This window comes from Grammomys surdaster, unplaced genomic scaffold (genome assembly GCF_004785775.1).
Source record: "Grammomys surdaster isolate TR1022 unplaced genomic scaffold, NIH_TR_1.0 197, whole genome shotgun sequence".
NCBI classification, from domain to species: Eukaryota; Metazoa; Chordata; class Mammalia; order Rodentia; family Muridae; genus Grammomys; species Grammomys surdaster.
The window spans coordinates 491730-513866 of NW_021604642.1; the positions used below are offsets into that span (position 1 = coordinate 491730).

General features: G+C 36.8%; 1 protein-coding gene across 2 annotated transcripts in view; it reads left to right on the forward strand.

Annotated features, from left to right (window-relative positions):
- The window catches only part of Tex11 (testis expressed 11), a 207409-nt gene that overhangs the window by 8082 nt on the left and 177190 nt on the right, over positions 1 to 22137 (forward strand). For both annotated transcript variants that reach the window (XM_028770040.1, XM_028770041.1), the window contains exons 2-6: positions 770 to 891; positions 8852 to 8936; positions 10886 to 10965; positions 20650 to 20730; positions 20814 to 20933. In XM_028770040.1, coding sequence (XP_028625873.1) covers positions 770 to 891; positions 8852 to 8936; positions 10886 to 10965; positions 20650 to 20730; positions 20814 to 20933 — 488 coding nt within the window. The remainder of the gene's footprint in view (positions 1 to 769; positions 892 to 8851; positions 8937 to 10885; positions 10966 to 20649; positions 20731 to 20813; positions 20934 to 22137) is intronic.

Sequence of the window (22137 nt, forward strand, 5' to 3'; positions counted from 1 at the left end):
GGTCTCAATTGCTGTTTAAATTTTTTAATACATTTCACATTTAATATATATGCCAAAAAGGTGAAGTAATTATTTGATCAGAAATAGGTTTATAAACATCGCCAGGCTTCTATTAGTGGACAAAGTGCTCAGATGTATGAATACATGGTGCTCATTCACAGTCACTATCACTCTGTTATTTTTTTTCTACCAGAGAAATCATAGAAAGTACATTATTGACTCTCAGCAAGGTTCTGAACAAGAACAATGTAATAAAGTTAAATTTTCTTAATGGTTTTCTTCTTTCCAGAAACTTACATGTTTATATTTTAGTACATCAAGGACTATAAACATAAAATGATATTGATACTTCATATTTTGGGGGGCCATAGATCTAAACAAAATGTAATTATTCAACATTTGTCTTCAATTATATATATATATATATATATATATATATATATATATATATATATATATATATATATATATTAAGTTGGAAGGCATTGCTAATGTCCATTTTGTAGTTGTTTTAACTTTATTTAAAAATAACATTAGTCTTTGTGGAGTCAATACATTTTACTTTCTGACAATGAGTAGTGATCACCAAGTTCAAGTTAATCCCAGTGGTAATTGTACCCTATCTTTAGCTAAATGAAATTTTATTTTCAGTTTTTACTTAATGCTGATTTATTTGGCCAGAGATCTAGGAACAAATTTGACAATGCTTTGCTAACTTTAACCAATTACAATAAATTCACTGCACACTGACTATTCATTGTTATTCCAGAAATTATTAAAACCCTGATCATAACTGGTAATTCATGGAGACTACATGAAATGATTGAAAAATTCTTCATCAACATATCAAATTTCAACAGGGAGTCTCTGACTGAAATGCAGAATATTCAGGTTGGTAAAAATATAATTTTGTTCATAATAATTTGGGTGATGTTTTAAAGATTTAAGTATGTACAAGTATGTGTCTGCATGTGGGTTTGGCATGTGAATACAGGTGCCTATAGAGGCCATAGGCATCAGATCCCCTGGAGCTGTACTCAGGTCCCCTGCAAGATTTGCTCTTAACCACTGAACATTTCTCTTGCCCCCATCTTATTTTTTTTTTTTGAGACAGGGTCCCACACTGAACCTGGTACTCACTGACTAGGCAAGACTAGATGGCCTGCAAGCCCTACTGGACCTTCTGTCTCTGCCTTCCCAGTGCTAGCATTATAGGTGTACATCACCATGTCTGGACTTGACATGTGGATGTTTGAGGGTCCAAGCTCAGGTCCTCATGGATGTACAGTTTTCTAGTACCTATTGCTGTATTTTCCTGTAAGGGTTTTAGGACCAGTGAGATGGCTCAGCAGGTAAAGAAAGGTACCTCTTGCCAAGCCTAACCTCAGTTTGATTCCTAAGATACACATGGTAGAAGGAGAAAATCAAGTTTCATAATTGTCCTCTAATCTGCATATGTGTTGCCTTCCACACAAATAAAAATGAATAGAAATTTAAGATTTATTTTTTTAGTGTTCATATATGTGTACACTATGTCATATATGTCTCCAACCCCCTCGGTTTGTTTGTAGATGGTATGAAAAAGGAGTTCAACTTTATTCTTTAGCATGTGGGGTAACAAGATGTTGCAGCATCATGTATACATATATTTATGTATACATATACATGCACATACATACATACATATACTTAATTTTATTTCTTTTATGTCCCAACTGCAGTTTCCCCTTCCTCCTTTCCTCCTAGTCTCTCATTTCCCATCTACTCCTCTTATGTTTCTCCTCAGAAAAGGGCTGGCTTTGATGGATTTAGCTTTTTAAATTTTGCATTATAGATATATGTGTATTCATGTATGTGTTTGGGTATGTGCCAGAGACATTGGATGTTCCAGGAGCTGGAGTTACAGGTAGTTGTGAGTCTGCCCACCTGGGAACTAAATTTTGATCTCTGGAAGAACAGTAAGTAATCTTAACTATTAAGCAATAGCTCTAGTCCTTGACATTAAAAAAAATCTTATATTTGTGTTTATGATCATTTTGTGCCTGTTTTTTAAAAAAGATTTTTGTGTATGAATGTTTGCCTTCATATATGTATGTATGCCACATATATGTCTGTCTGGTGCTTGGAGAGGTAAGAAGAGGGCATCATATCCTCTTGAGCTGGAGTTAAAACAGTTGCAAGCCACTTTGTGAGTGCTGGGAACTGAACCTGTATCCTTTCCAAGAACAGCAAATGCTCTTAATTACTGAGCCATCTCTCCAGCCCCCTCAGCTTGTTTGTAGATGGTATGAAAAAGGAGTTCAACTTTATTTTTTAGCATGTGGGGTAACAAGTCGTTGCAGCATCATTTTCAGAAGACTTTTTCTCCATTGGATTTGTCTTAGCACCCTTGTTCAAAGTCTGTTAACCATACAGTGAAGGTTTATGTCTGGACTTTATTCTCTTCCACTGTCTTTCCCTATACCATTACTACAGTGTAGCTTTGCAGGGAATTTTGAAATTAGAAAATGTGAGTTCCCTAAGTTTATTCTTTGTTTTCAAGACTGATTTTGAATGTTACTGGTATTTTGAATTTCCATATGAATTCTAGATTTACATCATGAGTTTATGCAAAGATGGCAGATAGAACTTTGATCAAGACTGCAGTTGAATTTATGTAGGTCAGGGTCTGGAGAGATCACTCTTCTATTCTTCTAGAGATCCTGAGTTAAATTTCCACACAGTGGCTTATAACTATCCCGTAATGTGATCTGTTGTCCTCTTCTGGTGTATATGCAGGCAAAGCATATACATATACATATTCCATAAACAAATTTATAGGTAAGTTTAGTGAATATTTTTATCTTAATATTAAGTTATTAAGTTTTTTGACCTATAAAATGTTATGTTTTTATATTCATTAGGTCATCTTTCATTTCTTAGTTTCATTTCTTTAGTTTTAATTTTGAACTTATTTTGATAGTTTTATTCCTGAATACTTTAGTCTTGATAGTGTTTTTGAAAATATAGCAATTTAAATTTCAGACTATTAATTGTTGCATAGAAATTCAGTTGAACTTTTTTTTTCTTTCTTGTGTTTTCTTGTGCTGGGGAGTGAACCTGGGCCTCGTACATGCTAGGTATGCAGTCTGTCAGTGAGCTGAGTCTCAGCCTACCATTCATTACATTTTATATATTGATCTCTTGTAGCCTTGCTGAACTTGTTGATTAGTTATAATGTCTTTTAGCAGATTACTTAGTCTGTAAGTCTTTTAAAATTATAACCCTTACTTGTACTTAATTGTTAGTAAAAAGCTATTGTAAGGTTCAATATCAAGAGTCTTGTCTTGGGGTATCACGATGGCTCAGTAGTTAAAGCCATGAAGTCTGATGACCTATGTTTGATCCTTGGGACCCACAAGTTATCTTTTGATTGCCATACAGATGCTTTCCCATCCACTATAAATACATAAATAAATATATAAACAAACATATACATATAATAAAAATTTAAATAGTCTGGTTCTATTTTCTAAGAAAGTTCACTTGGTTTTGGAAATAGCTTAAATTTTATTTCTAGAAAGCTTAATCTTTATAGTGTTCAAATACTGGATGTATTTATTATTTTTTAAAGATTTACTTATGAGTATTTTGCCTGCATGTGTGCCTGGTACCTTTAGAGGCCAGGAGATGTGCTAGATCCATTGGAACTGGCATTATGGATAGGTATATTTCATCATGTGGGTGCTGGGAGCTGAAACTGAGTCCTCTACATGAATAAGTGCTTTTAACCTCTGAGCCATCTTTCCAGGCTTAGCCATGTTTATTATTATACATTTATGCAGACCTAACAGAAAATCAGACAAATATTAGGCATTTAATACATATGTGTTAAAGTTTATGCATATTGTGCCTTTCAAGTATTTATAATTATAATTAACTTTGTACTTTCTAATAAAATATGGAAAGATACAAATGTATTTAAATATTATGGTGTAGTATAAGTGGGAATTTTGAGTAAGGAGAAATCATCACCTATACTCATACAATTGTAACATAACTATTACTTTGTATATTTCCTTTAGTAACTACTACATTTAAATTTTACATAGCAATAATTATAATACACATGTAAAGGTTTTTTTTTTTTTTTGGTTTTTCGAGACAGGGTTTCTCTGTGGAGTTCTGGCTGTCCTGGAACTCACTCTGTAGACCAGACTGGCCTCAAACTCAGAAATCCGCCTGCCTCTGCCTCCCGAGTGCTGGGATTAAAGGCGTGCGCCACCATCGCCCAGCTGACATGTAAAGATTTTTATTGTAAAACAATTTCTTCTCTTTTCTACTATTTCATTATAATATTTTCCAGAAACAAAAGTTGGGGGCTGGGGCCATAGCTTAGTGGTATAGGATTTGGTTAGCATTTGTGAAATCCAGGATTTGATCTCATGCACTGAGCCCTTCCCAAATTACAGTGGAGACTTCTCTAGCAGTCATTTAGATCCTATAGTTATGCTTCCTCCTTTCTTTCCTTCCTTTTATTTTCCAGTACAAGGGATTGAACTTGGCCTCACTCATGCTAAACCAGTATTCTTCTTCTGAGCTCTTTTTACTGTCTTTCTTCACCATTCATTTACCATCTGTATTTGTGGACTATTTATTGATCCGCACAGCTTATTTTGGGGATTCATTTAAATGTCTATCACTTCATCAAGATCCATGATTTTATTAAAGCTCTTTTGGAGGTAAATTTATATTAGTACAACATTTTTTGTCCATATAATTTTGTATCTTATCTATTCACTATATATAAGAACATTTCCCAGGTTAAGGCTTTCTTTCTTTCCCTTTATTTTGTTGTTTTGAGACAGGGTCTCATTATATAGCTGTGGCTGACCTGGTACTCACTATGTAGATCATGTTGGTCTCAAATTCAGAGAAATCACCTGCCTTTACCTTCCAACTGCTGGGATTAAAGGCATGCACCACCACGTTAGGGATCACTATTTTTATTTTTAAAATTTATCATGTGTTGTGTGTGGCTTCACAAAATTGTCGTCTGATCTCCACATGGCATGGCATACGTGTCTCCTACACACACACACTAATGTGAGTTCCAGGGATTGCACTCAAGTTGTCAGGCTTATGTGAGACGTCCCTTTACCTTTACCTACTGAGCCATCTCACCTGCTGTGACTGTTTTTAAAATGGCTGAATTATATCCTTTCAAGGGAATTTATTAAAATTTGTTTTTGCATTTCTTTATTATTGACTATATTGTTCCACGTTTTCTCTATCATAGTAATAAAAGGTACATTATTAAGTGCAATGATTATTTCCCACTTGTATTATTTTCTTAGAATAGGTCTCAGAAGAGCAATTAGTAGGGCAAAATATATGAACAATTTTGGTTAATTCTACATATTGCCAAATTGCTTTCCAAAATGCCAAAAGATAGGTCTTTAAGGAGCCTAGCATAATGATCATCAGAGAGACTTCAAATGCAGAGACCCACAGTCAAACATTAGATGGAGCTTGGAGAATCCTTCGGAAGAGGGGAAGGAAGGATTGTAGGAGCCAGAGGAGTTAAGGATACCACAAGAAAACCCCCAGAATCAACTAGTCTGGGCCCATAGAAGCTCACAGGAATTGAAATGGCAATCAGGGAGCCTTCATGGGTCTAACCTAGATCCTCTGTGTATATGTTGTGGTTTTATAGCTTGGTCTTCTTGTGGGAATTCTAAAAGTGGGAACAGGGGTTGTCTCTGACTCTTTTGCCTGCTTTAGGGACCCTTTCCTCCTACTGGGTTGCCTAGTTTAGCTTTAATATAAGGGTTTGTGTCTAGTCTTATCATACCATGTTTGGTTGAGATCCCTGGGAGGCCTGATCTTTTCTGAAGGGAAAGGAGGAGGAGTGGATCTGGGGAAGAGGGGAGGTGTTGGGGGGAGGGACTGGGAGGAGGGGAGGGAGAGGAAGCTGCACTCAGGATGTAATTAATATATGAGAGCAGAAAAAAAAGATGTTTTAATGTGAAAATTCATTTTTCCTCTTAAAACTTTACTTGTTTTTGGTGATATAATTTATGTGAAAGTCAGGTATTTATGTGAAAGTCATTATTCAGTCAGTGATTATACTATGTGAGATACGTGGAGGTGGGCATGAAAATTTACCCCAGAATAGGAAAGTGAAATGGCACCTATGCTAAATTCTCTGTCTGTCTAAATGGAATCTCCAACATCAGAAAAAAAAGGTGGAGGTGTAGATGAGAAAGAAGGTACTGGAGAAAAAAGGCTTAGTAAAACATAGACCTGGGGATATAGTTTTGTGGCATATATCTTGTCTAGTATACTCTTATCTAATATATACAGGGCCCTGGCTTCCATCCATAGTATAGAATAAAAACTTACACAATCACTGTGAGTTTTTAGTAGGTGTATTTTACTCACTGCCTTTAGTCAGTTACTATCAATATATCTGTCATAAGATAATTATATGTAGAGCCTATCATTATTCACTAGCACTTAGGAATCTTAAATCAAGGCTATGTTATATTGGTCTCACCCAGGTAGTTTCACCCAGGCTCAGTTACTGCCTTCAAAGGTTTTTTTTGCCAGAAACCAAACCAAAGTTTTTTTTTTTCCCCAATTTTTCAGAATTGGAGATCAGAACTGGGGATTGAATTTAGGGAAGCATGCTACCATTAAGTTATAGCACCCCAACCTAATTCCATGTATAAGTATTTTTAAAAATGATTTATTTTTATTTTATGTACATTGATATTTTGCTTCTGTGTGTCTGTGTGAGGGTGTCTGATCCCTTGGAAGTGGAATTACAGGCAGTTGTGAGCTGCCACATGAGTGCTAGGAATTGAACCCAGGTCCTTTGGAGGAGCAGACAGTGGTCTTCACTGCTAAGCTGTCTTTCCAGCTATTTTTTATACATATTATCTTCAGTCTTCATTTTTTTCCTTGAGACTCTGTAGGCTTGGTTAACTTTTTATTCTGTTAATTAGGTTCTGCCTTATAGAAAGATAAACCTTAGAGGAGCATTTACAGACTTTGTCCTTTGATTCCCAGAATGAAACATAATAAAATGATGAATCTTATTATTTAAATATATATTTATTTAATATTTTTGCATGTACTATGTTAAATATGATCTATAAGGCATGATATTTTCTACCAAGAAGCCTATTTGGGAAACAAGGATAAAAACTAAAACTAGTTAAAAATAACCTTTGGTTGTAGTTTAGTTTTAGAAACTTGCCTGTATGGGAGAGATCCTGGGATCAATCCAGGGCAAGAAACATCAACACATCAAGGGTAATGTTGCATGCCTATATTTTCATCACTCAAGAGCCAGAGACAGGTGAATTGCTATTAAATTCTAAGCCAAACTGATCCATATTCAGAGTGCCAGGCCAGCTAGGGCTATACAGAGAGACTTTACTCTTCTGCCCCCAACCCCAAACCCCTCAAACTAAGCTGAACCAAATCAGAATAAATGATGCACGGTTTTTTTGTGAAGATAATTTTGTAATTATGTACAGAAAGCTTAAGTGTACATTATTTTTTAACCCAGTTTAGTGGCGAGTTCTTTAGCCTTTGCTTTTTCCAGCTTGGCAATTCGGGCCACAGACTTAGGACCCAGGACGTTGCCTCCCCAGTGGCGCCGGATCTCGTCATATCTGTCATTATAATTGGTCCTAATAGCTTCCACCAGCTTAGCCAGAGCACCCTTGTCTTCCGAGTTAACCTGTGTGAAGGCAACAGTGGTGCATGTCTTCCTGTGGACCAGGCACCCCAGCCTGGCCTTTCCCTTGATGAAGTAGGGCACCCCCATCTTTCTGCACAGGGCAGGCAGGAAAACCACCAGCTCAATGGGATCTACATCATGGGCAATCACCACCAGCTGAGCCTTCTTGTTCTCCACCAAGGTGGTGACTGTATTGACTCCTGCTCGGAGGACAGGTGGTCTCTTAGTTGGGACGTCTCCTTTGCCAGCAGCTTTCTTCTCTGCACGGGCCAGTAGCCTTTGCTTCTTCTCTTGCTTTGTCTCTGGCCTGTACTTGTGGGGAAGCTTAAGCAGCTGAGTAGCTGTTTGCCTGTCCAGGGCCTGGGTGAACTGGTTAATGGCAGGAGGTACTTTGAGCTGCTTATAGAGGATGGCTCTTTGCCGCTGCAGCCTGATGTAGCGGGGCCATTTGATGAAGTGTGTTAGATCTCTTTTGGGCTGCATGTCCTGCCCAGTGCTGAAGTTCTTGGGCCTTTTCTTGAACAAAGGATTGACGGTGGGGGGCGGGGTCACCTTCTTCCCCTTGGCCTTCTTTCCTTTGGGCATCTTGCTCAGCTGGAGGAGAGCTGATGCATAGTTTTATAATTAATTGCTAAATTGTGTGACAGTGAATATAAAAATTTAAACAAGAAAGAGCTGAGGGTGGTTTAGTGGTGGAATGCTTGCTTAATATTCATATAACTTTGAATTTGACCTCCTTGAACTGCTAAAGCTGTTACAAAAGGGAGAGAAGAGAAATCAGCAAACTGTAGTGATTTCCAAAAGTTTTGTGCACGTTGCTAGTAAGACTAACATAGATTCTATTTGCAGGAAGACAAAGGAATGAGGTATGATTCAGGTTAAAGTAAGCCAGATGAATAAAGATATATAAATGGGAATACACAAATTATGTTCAGGGGGCAAGATAATTTCTCTTAAGAGATGGTAAGTTTTCTGTGAGGAGAAGTGGATTGAGGTTATATTTGGAAGGTCAGGAAATGACCCGCAATACCAGTATAAGCATACAGCATACTAGAAAATATATATAATTGAAAGTGGAGATTATCTTAACTGGCTAAACAAATGTTTCTCTTTGTCTAGATTGAAGAAATTGCAGTGAGCCTGTGGAACTGGGCAGTTACTAAGAGAATAGAACTGTCTGTGAGGAAAAACCAGGCAGCTAAACGTATGTATACATTTTGTGACCCATGTTGAAAAATAGTCTTACTAGACATTGGGTAATACTCCTGAAGTTTGACTGTTTTGACAAGTTCTTACATAGGGATTGATTTGTTAAGTGACAACCAAATAGTTTGTTCCCTAAGCTAATAGTTTTCCAGCGTTCATGAGTTTTTAGAGGTATCCCTTTGTTAATACAAGTTTTAAGGTACCACTGCAAGATAGTCTGGAGATGAACAAGGCTGATCAAAAGATGGGAAGATAAAACCTGGAGGAAATGTGAAAGAACATGGATCACTGGGAAGACAAGGTCAAAATCGTCCAGATTCCTAAGGACTTTCAAATAGTTGCTTCCCCTCTCTGCTAATATTAGAATAAAACACATTGCCATATGAGGCATTTAGACTTTTACATTTTTATTTTATGTGTATTGGTGTTTTGCCTGCATATATACCTGCATACCACATACATAAGTTACAGATGGTTGTGAGCTACCATGTGTGTGCTAGGAATTGAACTCAGGTCTTATGGAAGAGTAGTCAGTATTTCTAACTATGAAGCCATCTCTCTAGCCCCTTGATTTTCTTTTAAATTAAAGAATCACTTTTTCCTGAGGTAAGCCAATAAACATAGTGGTAAATTACCAAGAGAAACTATAGAATTTATTTCTACTTGAAAGACTGAAAAATGAGAACAGTAAAACAAACAAAGAAAAACTCAAGACAAACATCTTTTTGGATGCTTTAGTGTTTGGTAAAGGTTTAGCTGCTTTAGCTAAAATAATTAAGACTTAATGTGCTGACAGTTGCTGTTTTTGTCTCAAAAGAAAAAGGTAACTAGTTCAAGTAAACTCACTTTTAAAAACTTGCATATGTTTTACAATAAGGCAGAGTGCAGATGTGAACAAGTTATAGTTATTCAGACTTTCCTATTTTCAGTGACAGTCAACTGTATAATAAAGGCACCTGTATTTTATATATTATATTTCAAGAACTTTTATGTCATCTAAGAAAATATTTAGAAAGTTTCAGATTTTAGAAGAAAACATAAAACTACCCCGATATCCAGAAATTTGTTAGATGATGCATAAGCTATAGGTTGCAGCTCTGCTGAGGATTATTGTCAGCATGATTCAGGAGCATTATGTGGAATCAGATATCCTCAGTGAAGATTCAGGATTTAATTCCTACAGAAATTAAAATGTTAGAATTATGAACATTATAATATATAATTAAATATATTTGACTAGAATTAGTAAGCAAGCAATTCATTTGATAAACTTCAGGTTTTTTACCTTTGGGAAAAAACCTAATTATTTAGATGGTCTTTTAAAATTCCTGTTTGAGGCCTAGGAGGTTAGCTCTGTGCTAGAATACTATGTGAGTTGTTTGAACCTTAGCACAGGAAAAAGTAAAAGAAAAGATTAAATAGGCTGGATGTAACACAAAATGTGTTTTTGTATGCTTTTTGTTTTGGTATTTTTTTTGTCTTAATGGGTTTTTTGTTTGTTTTGCTTTTACTTAGAGGGGGGAGGAGGGAGGGAGGGGACGTAAAGTTGGTTGGGTAGGAAAAATCTGGGAGGAGTTAGGGAGAGAAAGAACATGATCAAATACATTGTATGAAAAATATTTTAAAGAAAAAACTGTTCTGGATGTGGTGATCCTTGTCATAATCCCATCACTAAGGAGTTGAAGGCTGGAGGTTTAGGAGTTCAAACCTAGACTCAGTTACATAGTAAACTTGAAGTCAGTCTGGCCCACAGGAGACCCTGTCTTAAACAACAAAAACCCAGACTAAACAAAACCCACAGCAAAACTTTGCAAAAAAACAACTAAAAACCCCACAACTTCTTTTTATAAACAGTAAAGCTGGTTTCATTTTAATCATTGATTCTTTTATATATAAAAAGAAAATTTGTGCTTTATGTTTGATGGATATCTAATTACTCTTTTGCAGTGTGTTATATTGCTTGCAAGCTGGTACGTATGCAAGAAATCTCAATTTCTTCAGAAGAAGCTATTCAAAGACAGATTTTGGTAAGCCCTGATTAGCTGAAGATATGAAATAGGATTAAATGACACAGTAGTTACTTCTATGAAAATAATTGAATTTAGTATAAAATTGGAAGAACCTTTAGTGTTATCCATGTTTCTTTTTTATTAGTATAGATAGTATAGTTATAGTTCTCATAAGTACTGTATTTAATAGAATGCTTCAATGAAGAAAATATTGAAATATGATTCTATATTTATGAGTTGTTTTTATACATATCATCTCCAATTTGATGGATTTTTTTTCTAGGCCAGGTATGGTAGCACATACTTCTAATTTCAGTACTTAGGAAGCTAAGGCAGGAGGATCTCAAATTTGAAGTCAGCCTGGGCTATATATAGATTATCACATAAGTCTGTCTCAGAAAACAAAACAAAACAAAAACCAGGCATTTTTTCATGAAAATTTTGAACTATTCAGCAATGGAAGGAGTTCAGGATTAGTTGATTGATTTGTTTTGATTATTTGTGACAGGGTTCTGTAGCCCAGTATTTTAGCTGGCTTTCTAATTGGTGTGATAAAATACTGTGATATAACAACATGAAGAAGAGTATATTTTGGCTTATGGTTTCAGAGATACCAATCTGTGATGGCATAATGCATGTGGTAAAGCCGAGCATTTCACATCATGCTAGCCAGAAAGCAAAGAAAAGGCATGAAGGAAGCCAGACATAGTGGCCCGTGTCTATAATCTCAGTATTTTGGGGGCTGAGGGAGGAGGATTGAGGAAAGTTAGAGGCCATTTCAAACTGAACAGTCAATACCAAGTTGATCAAGGAGGGCTATAAATCAAGACTATATCCCAATATTTTCCCCTCAAAATGGAAGTGATCAGAGATAAGGTAGCCCTAAAGGATCTATTCTCAGTGCTTGACTTCTTCTAGCCAGTTCTGACTCATTGAAATTTCCAGTAGTACCACCAGTTGAAGACTAATTCTCAAGCACATGAACTTGTGGGGGACATTTCATTTAAAACCATAGACCCCCAGGCTTAGTTGGAACTTATGATCCTCCTTCCTCAGTCACCTGAGGTGCTGAGATTATGTATGCCATCAGGCTTGGCTTACATGCTTATTTGTTTGGTAAGAGAAAGTGTGTCCTTCCTTGTCCTTGGCCAATGTCATATTTCTGCCAAACAGCCCATTTCCTTGTCCTTGGCCCATGTCAGATTCTTGCCAAGCAGCCCCAAAGGCTCTCGGCCTCTCCCCATTTTTTATTTCATTAACAAGACAGAGCCTGTCTTAGGTCGTTCTAACAAGAATGCCTTCCTTGCCAGACATGGAATATTCTTTATCAAAAGCAGTGCATTTCTGTCTTAGGTTGGTAAGGCTCTGTGCAGAATCTTACCTATCCTTGGCTTGCCAGCCTGTTAATTTACTAATTCTGTCTGGGAGTCCATTTTCAGGTTCAAGCCATGTACTTGACTGCCAACATGTTGATGTTGAAGAAAAGGTTTAACACAATGGGTAGGCTTCAGGCAGGAATCTGACATTAGACTAGAACAAAGAAGTAATTTCAGGTAGAAATCTAAATCTTAGGCTAGAACAAAGAAGTAATTTCAGGTAGAAATCTAAATCTTAGGCTAGAACAAAGAAGTAATTTCAGACAGGAATCTAAATTTTAGGCTAGAACAAGGAAGTAGGCTTCAGACATGAAAATGACCTTGGGCTAGGACAGGGAAGTTGGCTCAGATACCTTGGTCATCCTGATAAGCCCTTAGAAACAGTGATCATGGGAGTGTTCATGTAATTGAGTTTAATGCCTTCTATCTCTTTGACTATTTGTGTTTACTGTATTGCTTGTTCCTTGACTATTTGCATCTATTGTACTGCTAGACCCTCAACCTAGAACTGACCTTAATACATGCATGTAATCAAAATGGTAAAAAAGCATAAATAGGGAGGGGGATGGGATGGGGGTTCTAGGGAGGAGAAATGAGGAAAGGGGATGACATCTGAAATGTAAATAAATAAAATATCCAATAAAAAAATAAAATAAAAAAGTGTGGCATTGTGAGAGGAGGTGTGTCACTAGAGGGCAGCTTTGAGGTTTCAGAAGCTCACACCATTTACAGTGTGCTTGCTCTGTGGCCTACTGGTGGGTCAAGATATGAGGTCTCAGCTGTTCCTGCCACCATGCTTTTGTTTGGCCAACACTAGCTCTAACCTTCTTAAACCATAAGCTCAGTTAAATGCTTCCTTTTATAAGTTGCTTTGCTCAGGGTGTTTTAAATCACAGCAACAGAAAAACCTAAGATAATGCAGGAGGAGTATAGCTAGGTCGTATGGTAGATCCCCTTTTACTTTTTTTTTTTTTCTCAAAAATCTCCAGAGTCCCATAGTGGCTATACAAGTTTATAATCCCAACAACTAGAGAATAAATGTTTCTCATCCCCCCACATTCTTGCCAGAATTTGTTATCATTTGTTTTCTTGATGATAGCCATTCTGCCTAGAGTCAGGTGAAATCTCAAAGCAGTATTAATTTGTGTTTTCCTAATGGCTAAGGATGGTGAAAATATTCTTAACTATTTATTGGCCATTTTCATTTCTTCGAGTTCTTTTGAGAACTAGTTGGCCTATTTGGCCTACGTCGTTTGGTGTTTGATTTTCTTCTTCTTTTTTAAAGATGTATTTAATTTATATATGAGTGCTCTATCTTCATGTATACCTGAATTCCAGCAAGAGGGCACCAAATCCCTTTACAGATGGTTGTGAGCCACTGTGTGGTTGTTGAAATTGAACTCAGGACCTCAGAAAGAACAGCTAGTGCTATTAACGTCTCAGCCATCTGACCAGTCCCCCCACATTTCTTTATATATCTTAGGTATTAGTCCCCTTTCTGATGTATGGCCAAGATTATCTCCGTTTCTTTAGCTCATATTTTCACTGATGATTCACTGGTGCTGATGATTCTCTTGCATTGCAGAAACTTTTTAATTTCAAGTAATCCAATTAGTCAGTTCTTGGGGCCATTTTATATACTATTGAAATTCTTTTTAGAAACTTATTGTCTGTACCCATACTTGACATGTTTTCGCCTAGCACCTTCAGGTTCCAGATTAAGGTCTTTCATCAATTTTGAACTGATTTTAATTCAGGGTGTGAAACATGGGTCTGATTTAATCATTTTGTATGTGGTTAGCACCATTTGTTGAAGAGGCTGTCTGTCCTTTCTCAAAAATTAGGAGGCTATAGTTGTGTCTGTTATTTCTGGGTCCTGTATTCTATTCTGTTTTTGTCTCTCTATCTCTCTTTCTGTCTCTCTTTCTGTCTCTCTCTCTCTCTGTCTCTCTCTCTCTCTCTCTCTGTCTCTCTCTCTCTGTCTCTCTCTCTCTCTGTGTATGCATGTGCATATGTGTATGCAGTTTGTGTTGAGACTCTCTCTGTCTCTCTCTCTCTGTCTCTCTCTCTCTCTCTCTCTCTCTCTCTCTCTCTCTCTCTCTCTCTCTCTCTGTATGCATGTGCATATGTGTATGCAGTTTGTGTTGAGACAAAGGTAAAGTTGGGTGTCTTCCTCTCACTTTAGTTTTTGAAACAGTCTTTCACTGAATCTGGAATTCACTGACTGGCTAGATTAGCTTATCCAGCTAGCATCCTTGGATCCTCCTGTTTCTGATTTTCTACTGCTGGGGTTACAGGTGTATATCACCATTCCTAGTTTTTACATGGGTGTTGGGGATCTGAACTTAGGTCCTTATAATTGCATAGCAAACATTTTGCCCTCTGAGCATCCTTTTAGCTTCTGAAGTATAATTTAATGGTCAGGTATTGTGATATTGTGCTGGCTAGTTTTTGCCAGGTTGACACTAATTAGAGTCATTTGGGAAGTGAGGGGGGACCTTAACTGAGATGGTACCTCCATGAGATTGCCTGAAGCCAAGACAGTGGGACATTGCCTTGATTAATGATTGATGAGGGTAGCCTGAACCTACTTGTGGGCAGTGCTACTCCTAGGCAGGTGGTCCTGGGTTGTATAAGAAGAAAACTTAGTAAGCCATTAACTAGCATTCCTCATTGGCCTCTATTTCAGTTTCTGCTTCCAGGTTTCCCACTTTGGGTTTCTTTACAGAATCTCAGTGATAGAGTGTGACAAGGAACCCTTTTCTCCTCATGTTGCTTTTGCTCAGTGTTTATCATGGTAATAGAAAACAAAGTAGGACACTTTTCATGTAGGTTTTCATGTAGGTTTGGTTTGTCTATTTGGGGTGTTTTATGTTTCTACATGAATTTTTAGATTTTTTTCCCTTAGCTTTGTGAAAATTACCATCAGAATTTTCATGGAGATTGTGGTCAATATGCAGATTGCTTTTGACAATATAGAAAATTTCACAATATCAATTTTGCCAATCCATGAGCATGAAAGATTTTCCTATTTTCCATTGTCTTATTCATTTGTGGCATCTTATTTCTTTTTTCCAACATAATATTTTTATTGATTCTCTGGAAGCTTCATATCATGCACCCTAATCCCTTCCCAGTCCTTGCATGTCCTTGTAAGCTCCCCCAAAAGAAGTAAAAAAATAAGAAAAAAGAAAAACAGACAAACAACATAAAACAAATTCACTTTGTGTTATCTATATACTCACTGGAGCATGGCGAAACTCTCAGAGGCCTCCCCTTAAATAGAACTGAACCCTTCCCCTCTCATACCTTTGTCAGAAGCCATCAATTCTGGAGAGCTACATTTCAGTATCTCCCTTACACTTTTAAAGAGTTCTTTGGTGGCTTCCTATCTAGGCTGTTACTTTTTGGAGGGTGGGGTGAGGCTAGGGGTTGTCGCAGAAGCTTTCTATGTCCCTCTTTCTCAACTGTGAGTCTGCAGTCATCAGTATCACAGCAAAAGTAGTCGTCTTCATGGTCAGTGGGAGCATAGATCATGGGCCTCTATCTACATGGTTTCTGGCAACAGCACATACCATGAACATGGTGGCCTCCTGACCCAGACAAGGCCTTCTGAGCTAACAAGGATCTAGACAACACAATGGCCTCAGGTGGCAGCACAGGCTACCCACAATAATATGCCCCCTTGGCAGCATAGCCTGTGGACATGGCTTCAGGCTGCAGCACAGACCATGGACATTTGGATAGCCCTCAGTGGAAACATGTGCCACAGACATCATCTTGCCTCCTGCCCCCAGCAATGCGTGGCCTGGTGGGGCATGGGCCTGGCTGGGTCACCCACCAGCTATCTCCTCCTGTGCACTTTCCCTGGGCCAGGGCAGGGTTTTGTTGTGTGTGTGTGTGTGTGTGTGTGTGTGTGTGTGTGTGTGTGTGTGCGCGCTGGTTCTTATTTTAAAAGTTTACATTGTAAAAGTCTTTCATTTTCTTGGTAAGGTTTCTTCTTAGTATCATGTCATATTGTATTGTATCATACTGATACAATATACCCTATTCTATCCTATCCTTCAGTGGCCTCTAGAATGCTAGCATTTCACATGTCTTCATACCTAGTATTATTTGTTTTTGTGTTTTCTATGGTTTTTTTTCAGTCTTTCAAGATGATGTCTTGCTGTGTAGCCCTGGATGGCTTGAAACTCACTAATGTAGGCTCTGATCTTGAATTTGCAGTGATTTTCCTGTTTCTGCTTCCCAAGTATTGGGAGTGTAGGCATGTGCCACTGGTCAAAATACTGTTTTAATGGGATAGGGATATAGCTAAATAAATGGAAAACAATTCACACATATCCATTGTTTTAGACCAAAACTTACTATGTAGCCCAGGCTGGGCTTTGTAATCCTTCTGCATGAGTCTTCAAAATGCTAGGATTACTGGTGTGCACCCTTATACTTTACTGGATTCCATATATACTCTTCCCATTTACGTTTTCACCTATGTAACTATATATCTATGTGTGGCAATATCTATTTGTGTGTATCGAGCTATTTCTCACTTTTAAAAATAGCTTTGGGAGCCAGAAATACTGCTCAGTGGTTCGCAACCCTGGATGCTCTTTTAGAGGACTGGGGTTTGATTCCCAGCACACACATGGCAGCTTACAATCAGCTGGAACTGTAGTTCCAGGGTATCTTGACAGCCCCTTCTGTCCTCCCTAGGCACTAGGCATGTACATGGTCCATTTCAAACACCTATATGCATAAAATAAAAACAATAAATAAAAGTATCTCTGTACTACACACACACACACACACACACACACACACACACGTATAAAATATAACTATATTCAATTGGAGGTACCTTGATGGTCCTTTGGGTGCCATAGTGACTTGCTTTCTGTGTGTATCTTTGTTAATTTTTCTTTCGGTGCTAGAGGTTAAACTTTGGGCCTGCCACATGCTAGGTAAGCACTTCAGTGAGCTACTTTCTCAGCTGTCATTGCCAGTTTTAAGGCTATTACTTGTAACTACTTCTGTTTTCATTTTCAGGGTTACTTCCATATATCTTTTTTGGATGCAGGGGCTTGAGACAGAGTCTTATAGCTCTGGTTGTCTTGGAACTCACTATGTAGACCAAGACTGGACTCAAACAGACAAAGATTTGCTTGCATCTACCTCTCAAGTGCTGAGATTAAAGGCATGCAGCACTATACTCAGCCTACCTCCATATATCTTAATCATATACTTTTATTACTCTATTGATTTTTCTAGGGCTCCAATAAAAAAGTCATAAACCACATGGCTTAAACAACAGAAATTAATTTTATCTTAATTATTTTTTTCCCAGTTCATGATCAAGATGTCAGCATGTTCAATTTCCTCTTAAGTCTCTTTTTCTGGATTTCCAGTTATCCCCCTTCTCCCCTTGGTCCTTGTGTGACCTTTGCTCTCAGCAGGGTCATTCATTCCTTGTGCGCCTTTGTATATCTAAATTCTCTCTTGTAAGGATACCAGTAAGATCTCATTAGGCTCTTTCCCACCAGTTTTATTTATTGTTGTTGTGTGTGCGTGTGTGCTCACGTGTGCGTGCCCGTGTGAGCGTGTATGCATACCACAGCCCATGTGTGGAGATCTGAGGAAACACTATGAGGTCAGTTCTCTCCTTCCATCTTTATGTGGAATCAGAGGCTTGAATGGCAGGCGCCTTTACCCAGTGAAACAGCTTGCTAGCCCTTGTATAGACTTTTAAGACCTCATTTTAACATAATTATCTCTTAAAGGCCCTATGTTCAGATATACTCATAATTTGATGTATGTGAAGTGAGGGCTTCAACATAGAATTTTTATGAAGCAGCAATCTTTCTATATTAATAACTCATTCTTGGACTTAATGGTAGCATGGATGCTTAGTATATATGAGGCTTTTGGTTCAAGCCCCAGCACTGCAAACAAAACAAAACCAAAAACCTCAACACTAAAAACAACTAATTTTTGATTTATCAGTTTTATATTATCTATTTACTTGTGATTATGAGATATAAGAAGTTATTTCATATTATGTTATCTTCTCTGATCTTTTCTCCATTTTCGTTATAGTATACTATATAAAACTTATTTGATGCTTATCTTTAAAAATATTTTTTTGAGAGAGGGTCTCACTATGTAGTCCTAACAAGCTTTGAAATCTTTAAAAATGTAAACAATACATTTAACATTTCCCCATAACTTTTGAAGATTAGATCTTTACTTTCCATTTTCTTCGAGTATTCATACCTTTACCACTCCACCTCTCTTCTCCTTTAACCTACATTTCTTAATTCTCCTCCCTCGAGTGTTGTGTTTGAGTGTGCTGTCCTTTCATGGTATTGTTCTTCCTCATTAGTTTAATTTGAGGTTCCTTGATAGTTTTCTTTGAATACTGTGTCACACTATTTACTGTAACTTGAACCCAGTGACTGATGGTGGAGTAAGACTAGATATTTTGCATTGGTCTAGGTTGTCAGCTATCTGAAATTGATTTCTTCTCAGCCCATGAGTTGTATTTATTGCTATTTTCTCAAGAGGGGGAAGATAGAGACCTTTTGTTGGGAGGCTAATTACTTGATGTTTCTGCTTTTGACCTTCAGGGACGTTTCCAAATTTTCCGTATTTGTGCATTTATGATGAGAGTTTTTGTCTCATTTGTTTTTTTTGTTTTTAGAGATTCTTCCTAATTTCTGGTTCATTAAAAATGCCTCTTAATTTCTAGGACTCGTTTTGAATTAGAAACATACTTTTTTCTTTTATTATTATTATTTTTATTATTATTATTATTGGATATTTTATTTACATTTCAGATGTTAGCCCCTTTCCCCATTTCCCCCCCCAGAAACATACTTTTTATTATCATTTCTGGGGAACTATACTAGAAGAGGTAGCTGTACCATATGCTCACTCTTCTATCTCAATTCAGTCCTTGTTTGCATCCATAGGATTTATGCATATTACATATCAGCTATTCCTTACCTACCAGTTACAGTATTGAGAGCATTTTCAGGTTGTGACAGGTAAATGCTATTTAATAATGATTCAATCATTGAGTTCTTTTTTTTTTAAAAGATTTATTTATTATATATGAATACACTGTAGCTGTCTTCAGACACACCAGAAGAGGGCATCAGATCTCATTACAGATGGTTGTGAGCCACCATGTGGTTGCTGGGATTTGAACTCAGAACCTCTGGAAGTGCAGTCAGTGCTCTTAACCACTGAGCAATCTCTCCAGCCCCATTGAGTTCTTTAATACTATTCTAAAGATGAAATTAAAAACTGGAACTTAGGTGTGCTGACTCATAGTCCAATGTTTTTCCTATAAATTTCTTCACTTACGTGAAGCATTGAGTTTTTAAAATGTTTCTCTTTCTATATAAATTATAACTTTAAAAATATTGGGATATGGCTGGAGAAATGGCTCAGGGGTCCAGAGCAATGGCTATTCTTCAAGAGGTTCTGAGTTCAATTTCCAGCAACCACATGGTGGCTCACAACCATCTGTAGTGAGATCTGGAGGCATATATGCAGTACATAACACTGTACATTTAATAAATAAATCTTTAAAAAAGAAAGAGAAATCCTTAAAATGGGATAATAATTATAATTGGAAATTTTGAGAACTTCATGCACAACTAAAATATTAAAAGTATTTTCTCAGAAGATGTGTTTTCAAGGCATTGTTCTAGTTCTGTTTTTGTTGCTGCGATGAAATAGGCAGATAAAAATCAATGTAGACGAGAAAGGATTTATTTGACTTACAATTCCAGGTCTCAGCCCATTGTCGAAGGCAAGGCAAGGTAGGAACTCAGTCATATTGTATCTACAGTCAAAATCAAAGAGAGAATATACACATCCTTACTTGCTTTCTGTTATCTAGTTTTCTCCTGATTTATCTAGTACAAGATCTCCTTCCTAGGGAATGACACCACCCAAACTGCTCGGTCTTCCTGCATCAGCTAACAATCAAGAGACTCTCTTAACAACATATGTATAGGCCAGTCTGGCCTTGATAATTTCTCATTAAGATTCTCTTCCCAGGCGATTTTAGGTTGTGGCAAGTTGACATTTAAAACTAACCAGTAAAAACATTATTTTTTTTTTTTTGCTTTTCTCAAGACTACTTCTCTTAAGTTGAAATTCAAAGCAGCACGCAGAACTCTAGAAAGTGCTGATTGTTGTTTTTTCCGCCTGTATATCATATCTCTCTATATAGATAAATTATTTTCTCCAATATCTTTCAACCAATTTAGGGAGAGGTGTGAAGTTTTAAAACAATTTCCTAACTTGTGTTTTCTAGATGAATATGAGAACAGGGAAAGAATGGTTGGATACTGGAAATGCTCAGATTGCTGATGAATTCTTTCAAGCTGCCATGGCTGTAAGTTACTACAGATTTTGAGCAGTGGAAATTCTTAGTAACATTTGTGGTAGGTCTCATGCTTGTGTTGTTTTCTTTTTCAGAATCTGGAGAAATTATATGTCAGATTAATGTGGAGATGCTACACTGAGGCTAACATAGCCATGTATAAGATCACTGTGGAGAAGGGCATCTTCCATGTGCTTTCTTACCAAGCTGAGTCAGTAGGTATCATAAGCACTGTGGCCTCACAACAGGACATTTTTAAAATGTAAAAAGCGATAAAGATGTGTACTTTGCTTTCTGTAGGATATTATACTATGATAGTTGATATTACTAGTGGTGACTGTAATCTGTGTAGCGTGAATGATGGTAAAAAGAAAGAATAGCTAAGCTTAATTTTCAACCACTTCATTTATTTATTTATAGCAACAACTGTTTATTTTTAAATACCGCCTCTGAGAGTCTCACTTTCAACTATTAGTTTTTCAAATATATGGATTTGTGATATGTATGGTGCATGTATGTGAACATGTGGGAAGGGTGTGTACATGCGGAGGTCTGAGCAAGACATAAAGTGTCTTCCTCTATAATTCTCTGCCTTAGTCCCTTCCCTTGAAGCAGGGTCCTTTACTGAACAAGGAGCTTGCTGTTTGGGTTAGGCTGTTTGACCTAGTATGTGCTGCGGATCTGAACTTAGATCTCATGCTTGGAGAGCAGTTGCTCTTACCTACTAAGCTATCTATCTACCCAGCCTTGAGATTTTCCTACAATCACAATGGTCTTTAAATAGTTGACCTCAAAGATGCCGTCTCATTTATAATTGTTCTGTGTTTTTCACTGATATTTTAAAAGTCTTCTGGTTTTATGTAAATACTGAAATTTCAAAATTGTATTTTATCATTTGTTGCTTTATTAGTTTCCTTGTTTTGTCATTATGGAACTAGGCATGTACTTTTAGTTGGCAAAATGTAAACTATGATGCATTTCCCTATGGTTATTCTAGAAATGAAAGATGCCTTAAAATATCTCATTATTTTAATTTCTTTATTGATATATAATTTCTATACCACAAAATATACCTATTTATAATGTATCAGTAATTTAAATATATTTCTATTAAAAATTTAAATTGGCACAAATATATTTAATATATCAATGTGAATATATTTAATATATTAATATGAATTTTAATTATCAATATATTGATATATAATAACCACAAACATATTTATTATAAATTTAATAAAGTAAACATATTTATATTTCATATAAACATGAATCAATTTTCTGTCTGTAAATTTGCATATTATGGGCATTTCATGCAAATAGAGATGTACAGTAAGTGGTCTTTGTGATTAACTTTTTTATTTAGCATAATTGTTTAAGGGTTCAATCATGTTGCATTATGCTTCACTCTGCAGATAT